The 21,367-nt window shown below is 49.1% G+C and overlaps 8 protein-coding genes; 5 read left to right on the top strand and 3 right to left on the bottom strand.

Annotated features, from left to right (window-relative positions):
- Nucleotides 1-49: 49 nt before the first annotated feature.
- FFUJ_04772 (related to 20S proteasome maturation factor) lies at nucleotides 50-496 on the top strand (the record flags this gene model as incomplete). The annotated part of the gene is made up of 1 exon (XM_023571902.1): nucleotides 50-496. The coding sequence occupies one exon, from the start codon at nucleotides 50-52 to the stop codon at nucleotides 494-496; it is 447 nt and encodes a 148-aa protein (XP_023426128.1).
- Nucleotides 497-1,050: 554 nt separating this feature from the next.
- Nucleotides 1,051-1,894, bottom strand: FFUJ_04771 (uncharacterized protein; the record flags this gene model as incomplete). XM_023571903.1 has 2 exons in its annotated part: nucleotides 1,051-1,208; nucleotides 1,264-1,894. The coding sequence occupies 2 exons, from the start codon at nucleotides 1,892-1,894 to the stop codon at nucleotides 1,051-1,053; spliced, it is 789 nt and encodes a 262-aa protein (XP_023426129.1).
- Nucleotides 1,895-4,798: 2,904 nt separating this feature from the next.
- On the bottom strand, nucleotides 4,799-7,106 carry FFUJ_04770 (related to beta-adaptin; the record flags this gene model as incomplete). XM_023571904.1 has 4 exons in its annotated part: nucleotides 4,799-6,269; nucleotides 6,323-6,687; nucleotides 6,735-6,810; nucleotides 6,859-7,106. 4 exons carry the CDS (start codon nucleotides 7,104-7,106, stop codon nucleotides 4,799-4,801), a joined length of 2,160 nt encoding a protein of 719 aa, XP_023426130.1.
- Nucleotides 7,107-8,068: 962 nt separating this feature from the next.
- FFUJ_04769 (uncharacterized protein) lies at nucleotides 8,069-8,734 on the top strand (the record flags this gene model as incomplete). XM_023571905.1 has 3 exons in its annotated part: nucleotides 8,069-8,182; nucleotides 8,255-8,610; nucleotides 8,662-8,734. 3 exons carry the CDS (start codon nucleotides 8,069-8,071, stop codon nucleotides 8,732-8,734), a joined length of 543 nt encoding a protein of 180 aa, XP_023426131.1.
- Nucleotides 8,735-8,784: 50 nt separating this feature from the next.
- FFUJ_04768 (related to dityrosine transporter) lies at nucleotides 8,785-10,419 on the bottom strand (the record flags this gene model as incomplete). Its single annotated transcript, XM_023571906.1, has 1 exon — nucleotides 8,785-10,419. One exon carries the CDS (start codon nucleotides 10,417-10,419, stop codon nucleotides 8,785-8,787), a length of 1,635 nt encoding a protein of 544 aa, XP_023426132.1.
- An 814-nt stretch (nucleotides 10,420-11,233) lies between these two features.
- On the top strand, nucleotides 11,234-12,459 carry FFUJ_04767 (related to syntaxin 18; the record flags this gene model as incomplete). XM_023571908.1 has 3 exons in its annotated part: nucleotides 11,234-11,347; nucleotides 11,402-12,081; nucleotides 12,219-12,459. The coding sequence occupies 3 exons, from the start codon at nucleotides 11,234-11,236 to the stop codon at nucleotides 12,457-12,459; spliced, it is 1,035 nt and encodes a 344-aa protein (XP_023426133.1).
- A 3,073-nt stretch (nucleotides 12,460-15,532) lies between these two features.
- Nucleotides 15,533-17,395, top strand: FFUJ_04766 (probable aspartate aminotransferase, cytoplasmic; the record flags this gene model as incomplete). XM_023571909.1 has 3 exons in its annotated part: nucleotides 15,533-15,796; nucleotides 15,888-15,947; nucleotides 16,325-17,395. 3 exons carry the CDS (start codon nucleotides 15,533-15,535, stop codon nucleotides 17,393-17,395), a joined length of 1,395 nt encoding a protein of 464 aa, XP_023426134.1.
- Nucleotides 17,396-20,156: 2,761 nt separating this feature from the next.
- Nucleotides 20,157-21,350, top strand: FFUJ_04765 (uncharacterized protein; the record flags this gene model as incomplete). XM_023571910.1 has 2 exons in its annotated part: nucleotides 20,157-20,434; nucleotides 20,486-21,350. 2 exons carry the CDS (start codon nucleotides 20,157-20,159, stop codon nucleotides 21,348-21,350), a joined length of 1,143 nt encoding a protein of 380 aa, XP_023426135.1.
- Nucleotides 21,351-21,367: the final 17 nt, after the last annotated feature.

Below are 21,367 nucleotides of genomic sequence, written 5' to 3' on the forward strand. Positions count from 1 at the left end.
CCATCCTCACTATCACGAGAGCTAAATCTTCTGTCCAAAGTCTCAAGCAATGCGTATCGTCCCCGGCAACTCCAACGCCCAGACCTACACTCACATTTCGCACACATCCTCCGCCCCCTCCGCCCCGGGCATCCACGATACTCTCCGCCACGGTGTCGGCGCATCCCCCTTCGACTCCAAGTCCACGCCCGCCTCTGCTCATCCCCTCGAAGCCCGCCTCAAGAACTGGGAGGCTACTCAGGAGGCTCTCAAGATGGAGACGCTTCGACGCACCTATGGCATGGCTGAGCCTATTCGACGTGGCATGGAGCTCAAGATTGTTCAGAACGGCGAGTGGCGGCCCATGGCCCTCGGCAATGGCCTCCCTAGCGTTCACGAGGATATTCTTAGGGGCCGTGATGCTACGATTACCTGGGAGGACGTATTCACTGGCGATGAGACAAGAGCCGTTGCTGGATTCCACGATGAGATGGAAAAGAAGCTCAAGATCCAGTAAACAAGCCGGCTGGCTGTCTCAAAGGAAACCATGGCACAACCATCTCCTTGCATACCATAATTACAACACTTTAGACAGGCTCAAGAAAGTTAACGACCAAGATAACCAACGTCTGTTCTTCTGCTGAGAAGATGGATGAGACCATGCAATCGCAACATAAATGCTTTCTATACTGCTATGAATGCGCTGTGATTGATAACGCGTCGACGAATATGCCGAAGAAAAGGAAGATTACAGAACCAAAACACAACCAAGCCCATAACTCAGAATACACAATGATACGCCAATGCAGACTCCGGTGTCCCCGTCTCCTACACAGCAGAAGCGTGACGCCTCTGCTGATAAATACAATAAACCAAAGGAAAAGCTATAAGGAGTGAATGAGTGTCAACCGAATGCTCATCAACTAAAGTGAAGACTACGGTGGCTAAAAAGACCCCGCCGACTCGGAACGTTGAGTGCATGAGGGTCTTTGGACTTGGCTCGTCTCGTAAGAGCATGCGTTGAGCACAGTCAGTCTGGAAGTTGCCTGTAGTAAAAAAAGTGGCCTTCACTTATAAAATGATGCAGCAATTGCTGTCCCGCGAACGTTGGCCATCACCACCGCTCGATGAAAGGTTCTTATTTCCCGCCTTAGGTTCTTCCTCATCAAGATCCTGTGGCCGAATGCTCATATGTACAACATTGGGGCTCTCGGTTGAAAGTTGATATTCTATGGGGCGGTTAGCAAATCATGGTCCTTGTCTCAGGTCGACGGCCAGCCTTACTTTTCAATGGCTCCTTATCATCTAGGAGCTTTCCAAAATGAATGAGTCTAATGCTGCTGGGACTTGCTGGTTTTGCTTCCCAATCACTGCGCCATTCGCGCAATATCAATTCTTTGAGGGTGTAAACGCTGATACTGAAGGGATCCGGAAGGCCACTCTCCGTCTGGTCTGGGATATCCACGCTCCTCCGACTCAAGTACTTAGCATCTATCTTGTACGGATGTCGGCTTCCTGAAGTAAGGAGAAGGGTAATGGTGCAAACGGGTCCGTCGGAGGAGCCCCCTGGAATTTCTCTGATGTCGTCTACAGCAGGTCCGATACCCAGATTCGAGTCTTGCTTAGTAGGTGGTGGAGGAGGAGCAGCCGTATCCTTCTCCTTTCCCTTCGATGAGGCTGCAGCAGTGGCTGCTGAGTTATCGGTGTTCTCGGATGTAGCTGGCGCGGCAGTAGACGGTGCTGGCTCAGTTATGACGGTCTTATCTTCGGATTCGGGGGCGTGATCGGCAGGCGCCTGCTCGGAGGATTGGGCAATGTTTTCCATGGCTACCGCATCGTTAGGCTGTTCGAGCCGTGAAGTTTCAACAGGCGTAGCCTTACCACCACTCATGGTGGAGTCCGCTGGAGCCGACATACTGGGTGAAGGGTGATGGCGGCGCGGTAAGGATGTGATCTGAGGTCACACCACGCAAGAAAGGGAAGAACGCGAGAGGAAGAGCGGCGTAAACGAGTGGTTTGTTCGCTAGCAGTGAGATTTGATGCGAATTTTGCGACTATTTGACGATGTCGGACCACAGATGCGTATGAAAATGAGGAATGCGAAAGTGGATGGAAATGGAGATGTGGATGAATGTAGTCGGTATCCGTAGCGTGGCCAGGTCTCGGGAGCAAAAGTGAAAGACGTCAAGTTCGCTGGGAAGATGGCTAAGGATGGATGCCCAGGCCGGGGGCCGCAAGACCGGGGGTGGGGCAGTGAATGGCCCGGAGTCTCGTCCACTCAGATAAAACGACTCAGACAATAAAGCAGATGCAAATGCAACGCGACAACCAGGCAGGGCAGAGTTGAGGAACGCGGGTCTGCAGTACGTAGTAGCAGTGAATGGCTTCGTGGTGCAGCGCTGTGCCCCAAGGCAAGCTGATGGGGAGACAGTGAATGAACAAGCGAAGCAAAACAAAGCAGCCAAGGAGCCCTGGGCGGCCAGCGGCTGGAGCGTGGAGCCTGTGTGGAGTGAGAGACGGTGCACCAGAGTGGACTTCTCTTGTCTTTGGTGGTGTCGCTGTCGCTGGACGCTTTGCCTGACAGGGAACGGGGAACGAAGGGGCGCTTGGCTTGAGCTAGGTAGACGACTCCCTTGCAATTGTCGGAAACGATAAAGTGACAATGATGAGAGAGACAGGCAGGGCGACTCGGCAGTGAAAGCGGCCGCGCTGCTTTGTTGACAGTTGTTGTCGATCAGTTCAACCAAGCCGGATTCGAGGCACACAATTGATGGCAGAGATAACGAGGCCGTTGAGAATACCGGCAAAGTCGGTTACCGGATACACGATAAATCCTGAATGCGAGAAAGTAGCCTACTGTAAGAAAGCCAAGATACCTAAACAAGGTAAGTTCCAGCCCAGGCCGAGGTGACGACACCAAATACAGTGCTGTATCCGTGATCCGTAAACTACTTGGCGGGCAGATGTTGGCGCTCACTCAAAACAAAAAAAAAAAAAAGTTCAGCGAACCGATTTGTGCCAGTCGGAGGTATTAGTTATTCAGTGATAAGAATGAATCAGACGGAATGAAGTCGTTATTTGTTTGATCGTGTTTTGTTTGTGATGACGAACAAGACAATGGCAAGACTTAAAAACAAAGTCAACGGACGTGAGTTGCCAAACAAACCTACCAGACGCAACAAACAGCTACCTGTACCTTAGGTAGGTAGGTGAGGCAGTTACCTTCAGTTCCATTCGGTAGGTACCTACTAGGTAGGTACTAAGGTTAGGTTTACTGGTAAAAGGGAAGGGAAGGTACCTGCCCTGGCTCTACCACCTTACACAACCTGGGCTGAGTCGGGTAGGTACATAAGCAGTAATAAAGTCAGTAAAACGCTACCTCAGCTAATGAATGCAGCCAGAACATGACGCTTCCCAGTAAGAAGATTCCCCGGCATAAGTCATCTCCCTTCTAGAGCCTGAGAGTCCGTTTGTTGTAGTATTTCAAGTTTAATTCCTTCCATATGGCTGACAATCTGAAAACAATATGTCATGGTGTACTCCGTAGGTATACACGGAGTTTATTCTCAGCGGGTGATAAGCAAAAACCACTGGTAGGTAACGTAGAAAAGGTGGCGGCTGTGGAAGCCGGCTGTGCCGCTTCCAGGCGACTTGGCCCAGACCAAGCAGAAAAGAAGACCCCAGCGGCGCAAGCCATCTGTTTGGGACACTGTATGTCGACTACCTTAACTAAGAGAAAGCTACCTGTTGAATATGGGGAAGTACTGATGACTAGGACAAACATGATGAACAACTTTGGTCCAATCTCTAACGGATGAATTATCTACGATATCATTTTCAGCGGCTCTCAGATGGATTGCTCTTTTGGCTCTCCTGCTTAGGTAGGTACACTATTAGGCTGTATTCATGAATCAGCGAGCCACTTACACGAAACGTATCGTATTCTACCTACCAACCAATCCAACATAGTAGGTAAGCTATAGCCAATAGTTGCGTATTCAGCACATCTAAGGGTCCTCAACTGGCATGCACCCCTCAAGATCTCATCACTGGTACGCCTCGGAGCTTGTTCCTGAATCCCCAAAGTTCCACCGAGAAAAAGGCACAAGGAACACCCTCTCCCAACGGTCTAGTACGGCCGCTCACACACCGATACATCGGGTATATCCCGCACAAGACCACGGATTCGCCCACTTGCATACATTCAGAAGGTCCTTACAACTCATCAACGACATGTCTCTCCCCACTGTCTTTATAGACCAGACCGGACCAGACCAACAAGCCAAGTCCCAATCTAGCGTACTCCAGACTTCGCCTCAAACCCCCTGGTCAAGTGTGACCTCTGGGGGAGGTTTTGGGATACAATGGTAGGCTCTGCTGATGTGCTTCGCCCCAATTGACATTTGGAATAAGGTTAACGGGCCAAGCCGAATCGAGTCTACGCCGTTCCCCGGAGCAGTCACCCGCAGATTCCTCCCTTCAAATCGAGAATGTGAGAAAGATGGGGTAACGGAGAAATTTGTAGATAGCCTCAGTGCCAAGAGCTAAGATTCTTCGAATGAGCGTGACAAAAAGGATGCTCAAAGTCTCACGAAGCAGAAGAAAAAAAAAACGACATTCATCATAACTTGTAAATATGAGAGTATCTAATAATTTCATCCAAGTATGAAGCAACCTTTGGGCGGATCCTGGAGCTGGACGCACCGCCAGATTGTACTCCCGCAAGTTCCATCACAAATTCCTGCCTAATACGGATATCCTTAAACGGCTTGGCTTCTGACTATGCCTCTCATCGCTAGTATACAAAGGTATCACTCACTCATAGCACTAACAAATCACCATTGCTGCCAGCACCCTGAGCTGGTTGAAGAACCGCTTGAGGTGCATGTGCGCTCACCACGTATCCCGTCGAGTGGCCATTACCTCCTCCAAAGACATCATCCCCTTGGTCATGCATCGGCTGCATCTGCTGCTGCGTTCCGATACTTGAAAAGTAGGCATCTGCGTCGTTGACTGCTTGCGCGAGGTCCCCTTGGCCATTGCCTGATGTTGGGTTTCGGCTTCTTGGATCAATATCAGTTGCCGCTCCGGCGTTGCCAAACATGCTTATGCTCTTTTGGCTGTCTGCAGCAACAAGAAGGTTTTGCTTCTGTAATGCGGGAGAATCCTGGAGTTTGCGAGGTCGAGCAGATCTAAACACGGTCTGCACTGGCTTCAAATAGACCGTGGCTAGAGTTCCCACGTTCAGACACATCTCCTCTAGCGTTGTCGAATCCAGTCTTTCTGACTCAGCGGTAATGGCTGGCTTCTCCCCCATCACGATCTGCTTCGCCGCATTCATATCTGTAGACAACAGGCGCCAGTACATATACGCTCGGTCTCGAAGATCAGGGTTATCCGTCTCTTCAGTTGCCCACTTCAAAACCTTGGGGACCAATTCTTGACCCTTGGTTGGTCGCTGGATGAACAGCTTTACTGTAGCTGTGAGCAAGGCCAACTGCACTTCGACAGGCTCCTCTGCGAACGAGTACAGGAAGTCTTCTAGCAAGGCATCGCTGTTCTCAATCCGATCTGCGTATTGGCCAATGACCCAAACCATGGCTGCCTTAGCCTCGGGTTCATCGAGAGAATCCAGATGCTCGCACAGAGTGCTGATGATGGACTCATATTGGTTGGGATACTTTCGGAAGATATTTCGGATAACCACCGTAGCTTCCTGCACGATATATGTGATCTTGGTTGCTACAAGCTCGAGGAGCAAGTTGATGCATCGTCGTGCAGCTGGCTCAATCTTAATTGCCAACTTACCGATAGCACGCACTGCCTTGCGGACGAAGTGGACGTCAATTTCAGTAGCGTATTCTCGCAATTCCGTCAACACCTCATCGATATTGTCCTCATTGGCAAGCATGAAGATAAGTTCCAGCTTTGTGACCTTGACATAAATAGGATCGTTGTACTTGCAGAAAAAGACACGGATATCGTTTCGGAGCACTTCCGGTCGTCGCTGGAGAATCAACAAAGCATTTCGCAAAGCGAGGTACTGAACTTCAGGACCCTTGGCGAGAAGTGTAACCAGGGGTGGTGATAGCTTCCTACAGAGAGCCGAGATTTGCTTCTGATCGGCGATGTAATTCATCAGATACAGAATCACCCGAATGCAGGTCAACACGACAGACGAATTAGAATGCGACAGCCGTGGTGATATTCGTTCCGCTAGGAGAATCGCTTCTCCGGATTCTTGTGGCACATAGGACATGAGAGCCTCTAGGATATATGTCTGACCCCATCTGTGGACACAAGATTAGCGACAATTACACAAATGTGCTGCGATTGATCTTACTCGGAGCAATCAGGGAGAATGGCCACCATCTTGGAGGCATTGCTATAATCAATGGTAAGTTTGATGGCGTCACTGCGTTCCCAGATATCCATGAGTCCAGCCAGAGCGCTCGCAACAACTGTGGGGTTGTCATCCCGTAGCAAAGAGTTCAAACGATCAATGAGGTCTGAGTTCTCCACCATATGACGGTCATGGTCGTAAAGTTTGGCTACGCAGAAGGCAGCCGTCTTTCGCACATACGGATCATTGTCCTTCAGCATATGCTTGACTATTGGTACAGTAGCCTCAACAAATTCTCTGACATGAATGTAGGACATTGTTCGGAGAGCCAGTGCCCGTACCAAAGGATTGTGGTCTTCCATATCCTGAACTTCGTCAGTACTACTCCTAGAGTGGTCATGGGCAAACTGACATGTTCTAGTACAGGGATTGCCTTTACGGCGATCTCAGGTCTTATCCTGGCATAGTTGACCAGAAACAAGAAGCACCTATTTGACATAAGCTTCTGAGCGAGTTCCAGATATCGAAATGCTTACATTTTCTTGATTTCCAAACTCTGGATACCCATGCATCCAATGATGTCGGGGAATAGGGCAACCATGTCATTATTACTCATAGTCATATTTGCGACAATCTTTTTGAGAGCAATCTTCTTGCCCGTATAGGCCTTGTCCTTTTTTCCTCCACTATTAAGCTCGAGGCGTAGCTCGGCAACTTTGCCCTGTATATTATTTAGTCTCGGGCCATCATAAAGTGACTTTGGGGGCATATATGCGAGAAACATGGCGGCCATCACATGGTTCGCGGCGCTGCGATACCATGTATCGACAGTGACATTGAACAGGAAATATGATCTGATGCAACGAAGGCTTTTCGCGCATCAAGGTCTGCGCAAAAGTAGAAGGGGATAAAAGAGACACAAAGTCGAGTTTCAGTCAAGTGGAGGTTCAAGGACTTATAAGACCTCAGGTCCTACGAGGCTGAGACATGATAGAAGGACGGGAAGGCTTACTCGAGCAAACAATTTGGAGTCCCCTCCACCGGCGGAGCTCGACATGGTGTTGTACTTGTATCCCAAATAAAGACTATAAGGCGACTGGGACTGGGTTTCGGTAACGTTGAATGTGGAATAGTCGCCCTATACCTGACAGCCCCTCACTTTGAATTCTTCCAAGTATTTTCAGCCGTCGTTTCGATATTCACAACCTCATTGGGTGGGGATGCGTTGCCCAGCGCAAAGAAAGTCGTAGAGGGTGGATGGTAAATGGGAGGGGATGGTCACATGTGCGCCAGATGACAACGGTTGTTTGTAAGGCGCTGTGATGTCGCTTCTCGATCGTGAATTATCGTTCCGAGGCTTCTTTGGACTTGGGGAAGCAGGAGAAGCGTAGGTTTCCTCGAATTTTGTTTGCGACGTTTATTGTGATTGTATTTCGAACGTTCACGTCTCGAATCGGCGGCGTCGGAGTTGGGAAAGGGGATTACTGGACTCGAGTAATGTCAGCCAAATAGGTGCTGATAAGATAGTGGGTTGCAATTAAGCCGAAATTGCAGGTGCCACAGCTACGCCACATGCCGAATATGCCACATGGGGGTGGGCTACAGTCATCAACTTAACCCAATCAATCCACGTCAACGTTGCCGCCACGAGCTTCCGACATCAACCATTAAACATCCTTGCCTACGAACTTCAATCCCATATCTTCAATCTCTATCAGCGACTTTCGACAGCACACGCGATATATCATGGCTGGCCCTTCTACCTCCCCTATCTGGGTCTCTCAACTCGAGAGCCCTCCTGCTGCCAAGTCCAAGCAATCTGGTGTTCAGGATCCTCCTGGCTTCAGCTCCGGAACAACCGTCACAAACTCCAAGGCACGCGAATTATCTATCGCGCGATCAATAACGACCCAAGACTAACACAGAAAACAGAAGAACAAGGATGCTGTCAAGGTTCAGCCCCGCAAGCCCCCGACTACCGCCGAGATGGAAACCTTGAAGCTCAAAAAGGCCTGGGAAGTCGCGCTGGCTCCTGTCAAAGGTCTTCCCATGACCGCCATCATGATGTACATGTCGGGCAACTCTCTCCAGATCTTCAGTATCATGATGGTCTTTATGGCATTCAAGAACCCTTTGATGGGCTTGATGAACACGAACCAGGCCTTCGAACGCTTCCAGTCAGAGTCTCTTTCCTCCCAATTGTTGCAGGTCAAGTTTGTGTATGTGGTATGCCAGCTGGTTGCGCTTGGTGTCGGAATCTGGAAGATCAATGCCATGGGTCTATTACCGTAAGTGTTTATCTCCGTATGCATCCTTCTTACCTTACTGACACTGTCTAGAACAACACGATCCGACTGGCTGATGTGGGAGACGCAAAGAGAGCCTCTGGAGTTCGCTGTGGCAGCATTATAGCCTGTCTATTGGTACGATAAATGACTAGATAAATAACTGGAGTTGAAAAGCTATGCCGTATTCATTGCCTCTCGCTTTGCCTTAGCTGCCCTCCATCGCATACCTTTCTTGTCGAGAAGTCTCAAAGCCGGGATCATGGCCAAGTTCAGCAAAGCAAGAAACGTGAAACACCACCCTCTACCCATTCCTGCGATCATGTGGTCAATAGCGGCCGTCGCTGCAGCTCCAAACATACATCGCACAAGGTTGTTAGCTGCAGTTGCTGTAGCTGGAGCATGTGGGTTAAGATCAACAATAAGGGTATTGAGAACACTGAATGAGGTTGGAACGAACATGCCGATAAGGAAGACAAGGACCAATGGGACAGCAACTGAAGTTTCAACTTGCAAAGCCCATCCATACCCAATAAGTGTCGCGATACCAGCGAGGAGCGTTGGATAGACCGGCTGGATTCGCGCAGTCTCGATTGGGAACTTGCCCAGATCATCTCCTCGCTTACGGTTGATAGTGAAGCCAATCTTCTTTGCAATTCGTCGATAGTTCCAGTCCAAGACGTATCCTTGACCAACAACGGCCAACGCGCAGCCAAATCCATAGGGCAAATAGCAAAGACCAACCTGAAGATCGTTATAGCCGTACGTCTCTTTGAAGAGTGTTGATAGGGTAGCCGCCACTAAAATGAATGCCAGGTAAATGATGGCGTTGATACACAGAATAATAGCCATCTCTTTCTCAAAGACGATGTAAAGCGTCTTCAATGGGTTGGGAAACTTCAACTTTTGCTTCGGAATATTCTGGCTTGTAACATCTCCTCGGTGGCTGTAAAGATCAATCAGTGACCTGTTCCACTTCGGTGGTGCTATCGAGCCATTGCCAACGACTTTACGGCACGTCTCGGGAGCGGAGAGGATAAAGGGGATCATCCAGACACCGGAGAAGATGGCACAGAACCAGAAGATAGCAGGCCATCCAAGGTACTGGCTCAGAATACCACCCAGGACTGGCCCGAGAGCAGGCCCAACATTGATTCCGGCCCCAACAATGCCCATGTATTTTCCTCTTTCAGCTGTTGAGGATATGTCGGCTACCACAGAAAAACCAAGTGCCAAAGTTCCGCTGCTGCCCGCACTTTGAACACAACGAAGGATCAGTAGCGCAACAAAGTTGCGTTGCAGGGCTAATCCAATATTTGCGCATATATAAATCAAGAAGGCCAGTATATAAGCGGGTCGACGCCCGGCCGTGTCACCGAAGTCGCCAAATATCGTGGGCGAAAGTCCCTGAAAAATCATGTACGATGTTAAGGTGAGGTTGACAAGTGAAACAGATATGTTTAAATCTTGGGCTATGGGGGGAATGGCGGGGAAGTATATGTTGGCCGTCATAGGTGAGACGAAGCTAGCTGCTGTGACCAAAGCTAGAATCCATCTTTTTGTGTTCTTCGAGAAAACGCTGTATGCTGGACCGCTTGAGACTCTGGTCATGCTCTCGGGGTCACCCATCATTATCTCGTCAACTTGAGTTGCTGATACATTGTGTGGCGGTCTGCCAAGTTTCTCGGTGCCATGGTTATCGAGACCTTCAAGAGTCTCCGACTCGGTGCTCTGTATGCTGATATCGTCATCGTCATGTCTCGGAGGGGTTTCGGTGTTGGTAGAGGGCTGGCTTTGGCTTTTCTCCTTCATCTTCGCTGAACACAAGGATGGAATATACAACAAACATGATGAGACAGTCGCCGAGAACTGGAAGACAAGTCCTTTAATACTACTCCGTAACTAACAATTTGCCCGCGATCGGAGAACATTCTCCATCGGTGATAGAATATTTATTTCCGGTAATCCTGGCTTCTATTCCCGTAACCAACCGGCCGAAGTTGCTACCGCTCACGGACCCGGCGTGTCTCCACTTTATGCCGAGTTCCCCTCCGATCCGCCTCCTGTTGAGTCCATTTCCCAATTTCTTCGGCCTCGCCGTTAAATCGAAAGTTTTCAATGAAAATGGCACTCAAGCCCTTCATATATGGCTGAGGTCTTCATAATTCTGTAATAACTTCCAGTCTTTGGAGGTTGAATCAAGTCAACTTGATCAGTCCATCGCGCACCTTGAATGTGTGGAAGTTGAGAGATGATCTTTATTTATTAAAGTATTGCGAAGAGTGGAGTATTAGAGGGTTCGTATAAGTTTCGAATGATTGCAAATCATTACAAAATAGTAAAGAGGTTATAACAGTTGATGAAGCTTGGTTTGTTCGGCCTTCAAGCTTGAGCTCGATGACTAAGCGACGTGGAGCTTTCTTCGGAGTGCGTCAGAGCTTCATACCAATGCAGCCATGGTGTCTACAACAACCTTGGACCGTTATTGATGAGAGAGCTTGACTCGAATACTCAGACAAAGGTTCGAACCCCTCGACCGTAAAGCACACACCGAAGAACTCGGGTTTGTCAACGGCTCATCCATTCAGCGAAAACGTTCGTGCTGGACTAATCCGGAGCGCACGCCATGAATGTCACGGTCACTTTCAATGAGCTCCTGCGGGAACGAAATGCGCCGGAAACAAGAAAACGTGTCACATTGGATGCCATCGACGGTTTCTTAAAGGAAGCATATAGGATTGTAAGCCTTGCGCTTCTGCTCGACCTCACTCCCAAAGCTGATAAGTATCTCTAGAATTCGCATATTACTAGCCTACATCGAGAGCTTCAAGATGTTCGACAAGCATATTTATCGACAGCGCAGCCACGAAAGACACAGAATCGAGTCGCAAAAGAACAAGCACGTGTGCTTACAGATCGAGACCGGGAAGAAGTCGACGCCAATGCGAAACAGATGATCCGGGAGCTGAATGCTGGCATTCGTGCTCTCGACGAGGCTGAACAGCTACGGCGCGAAACTGAATCAGCTATAATCCGAAAGAAATATGGAGGCCTAGGAGCTTTTGGAGCATGGGCTTCAGGTGGCATAATCAGCAGCAAAACAGAAGAGCATGCAGAAGCTGAAGCCAAGGCACGAGATTTGGGAATTCATCGGGACAGTATTCTCTGGTTTTTACGGCAACGACTCGAGCTATGCTGTCGAACGCAACAAGAAATGATGGAAACACGTCTAAAGCGTGAGTTGGAGAAGAATCGCAGCATGCTTTCAAGATCAGGCGCCACCATTGCTGGAGACTTTGCAGAATTTCCTCCATCTGCCCGACGAAACTCCCAAACAGCCCCTGCTGCACCGATCCCTATGTCCGAAGACGGTCAGTTCCCGAGCCAGGGGTTGACAGAGGAACAGATCCAGATGTTTGAGCAAGGGAACCAAGACATGATGAAGCATTTCGAGAATAGTTTGGACAAAGTCAGGTACGTGTCACCTGTCCTCTCGATCTCCATCGGCACACCTTTGCTTGGTTGTATCTGCACTAGAGTTCCGAGCGCAAGCGCCACCCCATGGGGAAGGGGAGTTTATTCATGCATATAAGCTAACACTCGTACGACAGAACTGCTGAGAAGTCGTTACTAGAAATAGCTGAGCTGCAGTCACTTCTCGTAAACAACCTCGCCACACAGTCGGCGCATATAGATCAGCTCGTGGCGGACTCGTTTGCAACTACGGAAAACGTAGGCGGTGGCAATAAGGAATTAAAAAAGGCGACACAGCGCGCAAGCCCTGCAAAGTATACGTTCTTTGCGGCAAGTGGGCTCTGTGCTTTCCTTGTGCTTTGGGATCTGGTGTTTTGAGTTGGCAAACGAATAAAAGGGTGTGCCGACATACTGAAACCTAGACATTGATATCTGGGAGGGTGTGGGAGCCGCAACCAACTACATCTCTATGCTATATAGTAAGCAGATAGTCAAAGACGGAGCACATATACGTGTCTTGTTATGTTCATCTTGGTAGTGCCTCAGAAACTCACGAGAAGTGCATGGCTTGAAGACAAACACCTATTTGAGTTAGACATATCCTCACTTCAGACTGAATTGATCATAGCTGTGAAGAGTGAGACCACGGGCTTGCCACTGTATGAACCAGTAAATGAACGACCGAAGCAATGAAGGAGTTTTGCAATGGTATGTAAGTAGAAACCAGTGTACTTTGATGTACCCATCTAAGCAAGGACCTGACGAGAAACAAATGTATGGCTGGTCAGAGGTAAAGGCCATGTATCAGTCTCAAAATAATGAACGGAATTTCCTTGTTGTATCGATTTTAAACTATGTATTGGCCGTTGTACTTAAATGGTACTCTGCATAATATGGACTTGGCAAACCCGGCGACATCAGGAGATTTCATCTCACACCGGCAATCTTTCCATAGTATCTAAGATTCAAATTAGACATCTTTTCTCGTTGAATCAATTGGCCTCGTTTTTCAGCTCTGACTAGATCAAACATTCGACAATGCAAAGACATACGATGCAGAATGTTCTGTTACCCAATAACGCTGGCGGGTAAACCGGGCCCAACGCCGGGACCCTCAAAGCCTACTAAGGATTCAGGGGCAATTCAAGATTTACAGTACATGTAGATTTCAATGGGAGATGAACCTCGCAAAGACCATTCCAATTTACAGAGTCAGTCATACGACTAATCAAATCCATCATGTTACGTTTTAGCCGGGCGAAGTCGGAGGCGAGCATGTAATAGGGCGCTGACGCTGGACCCAACAGTGCATTGTAAAGCCTCGTGATGTTTTGTCTAGGATTTTTTACTTCCCCGTGACAGGACGGTAACGGGGCGTCCGGGGCCGCCAGAGCCACCCGGTACATACTGTACCGGCAATGCTTGCGTGCTGTACAAGTAACCTGTCTAAGCTGGTAGGGAAGTGAATCGAAGGGGTCTGGAAGAATGAACCGCGTTCTTTTTTCCTTTTTTTTCTGGGGAATGGATCCATTTGGAGTCTCGGTTAGTAGGGGAGGGGTTTGGGGAAGAAACTGGAGAGATTTTGACGCAAAATGTCGATCCAACTCAACGGTCATGAAACTTGGATTGGCATGTTACAGTATGGTAAGTTATGGAACGGCGAGAGCTAATTAGAGCTATCATCCGTAATGTGAGATGAGATATTTGAGATCAGATTCAAGCATGTGAATTTAAGGGACTACAGATCAGACCATAAGTGAATTAGGAACTTGATAATTAGTTTCAAAGGTTCACTCATAGATTCTCTCCGCAAAAATTGAACATGGGATCAGTTACTCGAACGGATAGAGACAGCACTACGTCAGCCTAGCTCCGTAATCCAAATCCACCGTCAACCATGCCAAGTAAAGCAACAAAATGTACCAAAGAGTACATACCTCGGTGAGGTTACGGTTGTCGGTCGGTCAGCTCCATTACGCGCGTGACGTTAGACTGCAAGCCGAGGTGACGCTCACAGGCCTAGGTATCGGCAGGCGATTACAACGGGGAGCTCTGGTATTGACGTGATGGAGCTTCACAAGCTTTTTCACAAGCTCGGGAAGTGATTTCGGTATACATACCTGTTTGAGGGCAAAGCATAAAAGATTAGATTGTCGCAATCCAAGGAAGAGATAACCATAGTTATTGAAATTCTGCGGCGAGCATAGTTTAAAGGCCCGATCACAACTTTCTACAACTGACGATTTCATTGTCAACCGTTTCACGATCTCTGCGCAAGTTCAACAGCTGTACTGTCGCATATTCAATCCTATCACAGATTCGTACTGCGTCTCAATTTGAACCGCACAAGCTTTCGAGTCCGACCGTCACGAAGCACCATTCTTCGACTGTTATCATCGCCTGCTCAGGCATCGAAGACCAAGCCTATTTATATACGAAACAGCTTCAAACAGACCAGCTACCCGTTGGGATCGTCTGGGAAAAGGGCGAGGAAACTCCAAGAACCACAAAGGTACAACAGCTTCAAAGGTGAGTTGTCAATTTCTTCACAAACGCAAGAGGAAGTTTCCTATGTTTGCCCTTGGTCCATTAGGCCTGTCCCTGTTGGGGTCGCGAGTTGAGCTCGAGTCTCAGTCAACCCACAGACGCACCCCCTGGAGAGGAACACAAGCACAAGTGGTTTGCGGTTCTGCTCTGTACCTGTCCGGTACTGAACCTAACCTTCTCTTCTCCCTACCCATGCAACGATAGCATCAACAAGCAGCAAAAGAGCCCACCGCGAAAGCTGTCCCGGTGAGCTCAGCCCACCTTCTACCTCTGTTTGGCATCGGGCGGCATGCCCTTCCCCCGAGAGCTCCAGTGGCCCGGAATAACGGTGCCCTATTTGCCCGCCTGCAGCGAGGTGTCTAGGGGGACATGACCAATTGCATCAGGCCAGAATCTGGTTTACGCAACAGTCATAGCCATGGGGCCATGTGGATATTCATTCAGTGCTTTTGCCCGGACAGAGACCACTGAGTTCCTGAGATAAGAATCGTTGGGCTCTGTGAGGGACAAGTGCCTCGCAGCAATGATAGTCTCGAGTCCCGAGTCTCTTACACGGGAAGAGTGTTGAGAGACGTCTCGGAGGCGAATTGAAACATTTCCTCGTCAATTCATTACCCAAAACAGCCATTTATTAATAACTGGCGTTCTGTAACTTACTGACAAAAGTTGCTGTTAGGTACCTTTTTTGTTTTCCCCAAAGACGCACACTCCTACAGGGGCCTCTCACCTCAGTTCACCTGGGCTCAGGCTCTTTCGCATTCACCCGCAAGTCCACCGACCTAAGAGATACACCCCCCTGGTTCCACCCAGACCACCGGACACGGCGCCGCAGGACCCCAAGGCCCCCTCTTCCTTACTTCCTTAACCCCCCCTAAATCGAAAATCCTCAGGGCCGCAGCCCACTATGACACCGTCACTGAGTACACCCCGTCAGACTCAGTCTGGCAGCAGCACCTCAAGCTCAAGCTCGACTGATAATAAAACGGCGCCGACCTCTTCTTCATCTTCCTCCATCTCTCGTCTCAACTCCATCGTTCGTCACATCTCGCCCAAAATGGTTTCTACTACAAATTTCCCTGCCGAAGTCGTGCCCCAGGCTCCTGAAGACCCTCTCTTTGGTCTTGCACGAGCTTACAAGGCCGACAACAGCCCCAACAAGATCGATCTTGTAAGTAGAAGCCCCTCCAACACAACCTTTTCTTCTCAAGGGTCTCCAAAGTATTACTGCTCTTGCTAACCTATGCTTTCCCATCGTCTAGGGTATCGGTGCTTACAGAGACGAGAACGCAAAGCCCTGGGTGTTGCCAGTCGTTAAGAAGGTATGATACTCTTGTACACCTCGCTGCATTTCCCCCTTCACGGCATTGCCGGCCATCCTCCCTCAGTCGCATAACCTTTCAAGCCTCAAAACCCCAGATCACCTTCACTTGCATTGCGCTCCACGAACGCATTGCTCTTCAAGCATTCCCCTAACCCGGATGGTGCTTCTGAGGCGGATCCGTTCAAGCTCCAGTCTGCCTCATAACCCTCCCATCATTGCGATTTTCGGGTCATGGGGTCAGCAGCTTTGCACAATGCGCTGCCCGGGTCCTTTTCATGCAAATATGCGTCACAACATGCCCCAACAGCCCCGCCGCCACGACTTGCGCGCAAACCTTGAGTCTTGGAATTTGAGCTAACCCCACGCGCGTCACAGGCTGATGAGATCCTCCGAAACGACCCTGAGCTCAACCACGAGTATGCCCCGATCGCGGGTATTGCCAGCTTCACATCCAAGGCCGCCGAGCTGGTCTTTGGCGCTGACTCCGCTGCCATCTCGGAGAAGCGCTCAACGACATTGCAGACAATCTCTGGTACCGGTGCCGTGCACTTGGGTGCTCTCTTCCTAGCCAGGTTCTACAAGGGCAACCGCACAGTCTACCTGTCAAATCCCACCTGGGCGAATCACCACCAAATCTTCAAGAACGTCGGCCACTCAATTGATACCTACCCTTATTTCCACAAGGAGACCAAGGGTCTTGATTTCGAGGGCTTCAAGCAGACTCTCAAGTCTGCTCCTGAGGGATCTGTCTTCGTTCTTCATGCTTGCGCACATAACCCCACTGGCGTTGACCCTACCCAAGAGCAATGGACTGAGATTGCTGCTCTCATGAAGGAGCGAAACCACTTCCCCTTCTTTGATACTGCTTACCAAGGCTTTGCCTCTGGTGATCTCGTCCGCGATGCCTGGGCTATCCGATACTTTGTCGAGCAGGGCTTCGAGCTTGTTGTTGCCCAGAGTTTCGCCAAGAACTTTGGTCTCTATGGCGAGCGTGCCGGCTGCTTCCACGCCGTTACCGCCCCCGCCGGTGATGCCTCCAACACAATCACTCGTATCGGCTCCCAACTAGCTATTCTCCAGCGCTCCGAGATTTCCAACCCTCCCTTGTATGGTGCTCGCATCGTCAGCACTGTTCTCAACGATCGCGACCTCTTCGCCGAGTGGGAAGAGAACCTGCGCACAATGTCAGGCCGCATCATTAGCATGCGCGATACTCTACGAGCCAAGCTTGAGGAGCTCCAGACCCCTGGAACCTGGAACCACATCACGGATCAGATCGGCATGTTCAGCTTCACTGGTCTGAGCGAGTCACAAGTGATGAAGCTCCGAGAAGAATTCCACATCTACATGACCAAGAACGGTCGTATCAGCATGGCTGGCCTCAACGACAACAATGTCGACTACTTTGCCAAGGCTGTCGACAAGGTAGTAAGGGAGTCTGCTTAGATCTGTATAGATTGAGGTAGAAGTTGAGTGTTTGGTATGAAAGTCATGGGACGTGGTCGAATACAAGACCCTGGAAGAAACTCGGCGTTGGGATTACAGCTTTTACCATTATCATCGCACCTATCATGAAGGAGACTTTGCAAAAAGCACTGGACTATCTTCGTTTATGCATGCTGTTGACAGCTTTTAATATACCTTGACTGCAAGCCAATGCATTTGCATACTCATCTACTTGGTTCCATCTATCTTTCTATAAGTGATGTCGTGTGATGACGATGCAGTAGGACAGAGCTCAAGATAGCGTACTTCCTTTGGTTATCATTGATCGATGGTGCTATCTTGGTGTACGCCAGACCTTGACCCGCAGATAGCATGAACACCTTGATGCCGCTTAAAGAAGGGCGATATGCGATATCCAATACGAGTCTGTGATTGGCCCGCCTCTCACCTTGGAAAAACAGAAACTTCCTGCTTAATTAGGTAAAATTACTATTCTTGCTGTAGCAGTAACCATAAACGGACGCAAGCACGAGGATCCCGCAGAACAACTCGACAAGAAGAGGCTGGGCGACCTCCATAAGATAGAACTCGGGGAAACCTCGCGGTCTCGGGGTAGAAGGCTGCAGTCTTTCTCTATGTGTTCTCCGGGCTTCAGTGGTATCTATCGGCGGCGCGCGGTGTCGAGACGCCGATTCACCGTGAAGGGAGGGTATGGGAAGGGGAAGGGAATTGCCGCGCACTCCCTTTCTCCCCTGCCACTATCTCCCGTCTGGGGAAGAAAAAAGAAACTGTCTGGTATTTTTTCATGGAGAGTCCACCCCCGCATGTCGCGATGCAATTTTTATCCTTTCCCCGCATGGGAGCCGCTCGCTTGTCCGGGGACCAGGGGGGGCGTGTAGTAACCAATTCCTTGATACCGTCCAAGGTCAGTCATGAAAGAAAAGATATGGGGGAAACCGGCGGAAGGGAAGTTTTTGACGGTGGAGACGGAGTCTCGAAGCGATGCATTGACTAGGGAAACGGTGAGCACGTCTTGAAGAAAAGCTGAGGTCTGCAATAACTTGCTGTTTGCTCAGTTTCCCTTATGTCATGAGACAGGCAGCTTTACAACATAGAATCCATACAGAGCCCCGGCAAGCCCCGAGTATCACGAAGTTAACTGAAGCAATTGTATCGTAGAGTCAAAAACTGTGAATCATGCCTTGGGCTATTACACAATTGCGTATCCACTGCAGCGGGTCAGCCAAAAGGTACATTGAGGAACTTGGGGAATCTCGAGACTATCGACGGGATTTGTCCGATACCGGGGGAGGGTGTGTGTGTGTGCCAGTCCTGGAGTAAGGGAAAGGGTTTGGGATCCATATCATGGGGTAAGAGAAACGTTAGTTAGGTCTCGCAATTGAGGATGTACCTTGCGTATGGATATGGTCAAGATGGAAATAGTCCGGTGAGAGGAATGGCGTAGGGCACATGACCGTTTCGTTATCTGGGCCTTGTTTCTAGATACCTTGGCCAGTCTAGAGTTCGGCTAGACATGCAGAATTGGGAATCCGATTTCTAGGTAGTTAAGCTTCTAGGGAGCTAGCTGAGGAATCATCAAGATGGCCATTTAGCCGCGTTGGGTAGTGTTTAGACAGAGCTGCCACCGCATAGCATACACTTGGTGCCGCCGCAATGAAATATGTGCTTAAGGGTATTAAACAGGAACGATGAGTGGCTTCAGATTATACAAGAATTGAGAAACTGACTTAAGGCAGGCGGCTTTTTCTAACCTGGTAATCCACTCTTGGAATGATATGGGCTTCAGTGGGCGGTCACAATCTTGATAAAGATTAACGACTACAGCTAACAGCATACTCGCCCTACAGAATAGCTTGCCGTGCCCTATGATAAGGGCCGTGTGGTTCAAGACAGATCCAGGATGATTAGAGCTTTATCCATCCTGAAGAGACTCCAAAGTTATATTGGCCCCTTCATTTGCAGGAGTTAGAGCGCACCTATGCGACTTACAAGTCTCTGTCATACCACATCTTCCTAATAGTATGCCAGATAACAAAATACGGTGATTTGTTGCTCATATACATCATTCAGATATTCGGTAATAAGTTATAGGCTTAGATATTTTCAGATTGCGTTAAGTATAACAAAGATTGAGCGGTAGGGTCTAGCCTTCATGCTGATTTACTTGAGAAAACATTACAGGAAGCTATCGTGAACAATTCTCTCTTTTATATATGCGATAGAGGAGTGCTCGATACAGCAAGCAGATTGAAAAAAGAATGTATATGGGCAATGCTGAGGCAAACAGCATTGGTTTTCTAGCATGCTTGTCTAACATGGCACACATTCAGCCTCTGATTTAACAAAGTGTTATGAGAAAACAGACAAGCGCGTTTAGACGTTTGTATCAGTCTTGCTCCAGCATTGTTTTCTGGCGTCGTTAGATCAACCTACTTGTCTATGTAAAGTGAGAAACATTCTGTCTCTTTCACTGGCAAAGGCGATCTTGCATCTCTTCCATTTTACAGGCTAATAAGAAGGAGAAACAATATACGAGCTTGCTTAACCTGACTATTACTGCTGCTGATATCTAAATTTTATGAGAGATGTTGAGTCGTATGCTCTCTTACTCCATTTGAGTTTGATGGTATAAGTGCAAGGTAGCTCTCGTTTAGCTCAACTGCGCTGCCTAAAGTAGCAACCCCCACCACTCATAACTATCCAGCTACACTCTCAACCTCACCAATAATGAACTTCAGCCATGGGCAGAAAACTACCATGGAAGACTTCCTCGACTGCTTCGGGCCCTGAAAGGAAAACTCCAGTGAAGTTGGACAGTCCACTACCCACACCATCACGAGCGCCCTGTCCAGGCACAGCCTCAGCTTCCCGTAAGAAACCGCGTCGCGAGCGCGTGATAGAGGCAGAAGGTATTCCAGACTCAACACTTTCATCAAAACCGCAAAGAAACCGACAATATCATGCAGATGCCACACGCAGTCCTTCAACCTCGCCTCCACCAGAGCCACCTAAAGAAAGGTCCGTCTCACTACCAAACTCACACTCATACCAAAAGCTAACCAGACTCAGATTCATGAGACCAGGTCTCGACCACGATGACAGATATCGCATAGTGGAAGACGAGTTCGTCAACATGGCTCACCAATTCACACTTCACATTCATACTTCTGAATACAACCGTTTGAAGAATTTGGCTAAACACCAAAACGCAGACACAATCCGTGAAATTGAAAGGCCTGAAATCGGCGCGCCAACCCTTCTTACAAGACATCGCCAGGAGGACGTTCGCCGCAAAGCCAAACAACGCAAGCTCTTAGGTACTGACGCAAATGAGAAGAAGGACTCCCCTTACGTAGGGTCAAGTCTGCAAGGTCTCATGGAGAGTCCCAGAAAGGAGCACAAGTGGATATCAACAGGTCTAGCTGATACCGCAGCAACGAGAGCTTCAGCGGGTTTCAATTCACAGAAGATTAGTCCGCTACGATTAAAGCAAGGGTCCAATTCATCTTCAGCAAAGAAGAGGCAGATGCCTTTGGGCGATGACGATGAGACTGACGATGGAAATGACTTGGATCTGGCTACGCCTTCGCGCACTGCAGCTACAAAGGCAGCACGGACGACCCATACATCCAGTCCAGTAATGCCACGATCAACTCCACGGACGGCGTTTAGTACTCCTCGCACACTGAAGTCAGCTATGAGCACAACTTCGAGGCCGGGCTCTAGCGTTAAGCGACCAACAACAGTACCTGGGGGGAGCGAAGCACGTAAGGTAACCAAAAGCCGAGACATTGAAGAAGACATCGATGACGACGATCCTTTTGGGATCAACAAACGAAGACTTCAGCGTCAGAAGTCAAGGGAACAGTTCCGCAGAACCGAAGAGAAAACACCTTCTAAACCATCACTCGACGATATTCCTTCATTCATCTGAGCACATTCACTATCACG

Source organism: Fusarium fujikuroi, chromosome FFUJ_chr02 (assembly GCF_900079805.1).
Source record: "Fusarium fujikuroi IMI 58289 draft genome, chromosome FFUJ_chr02".
Classification (NCBI taxonomy): Eukaryota; Fungi; Ascomycota; class Sordariomycetes; order Hypocreales; family Nectriaceae; genus Fusarium; species Fusarium fujikuroi.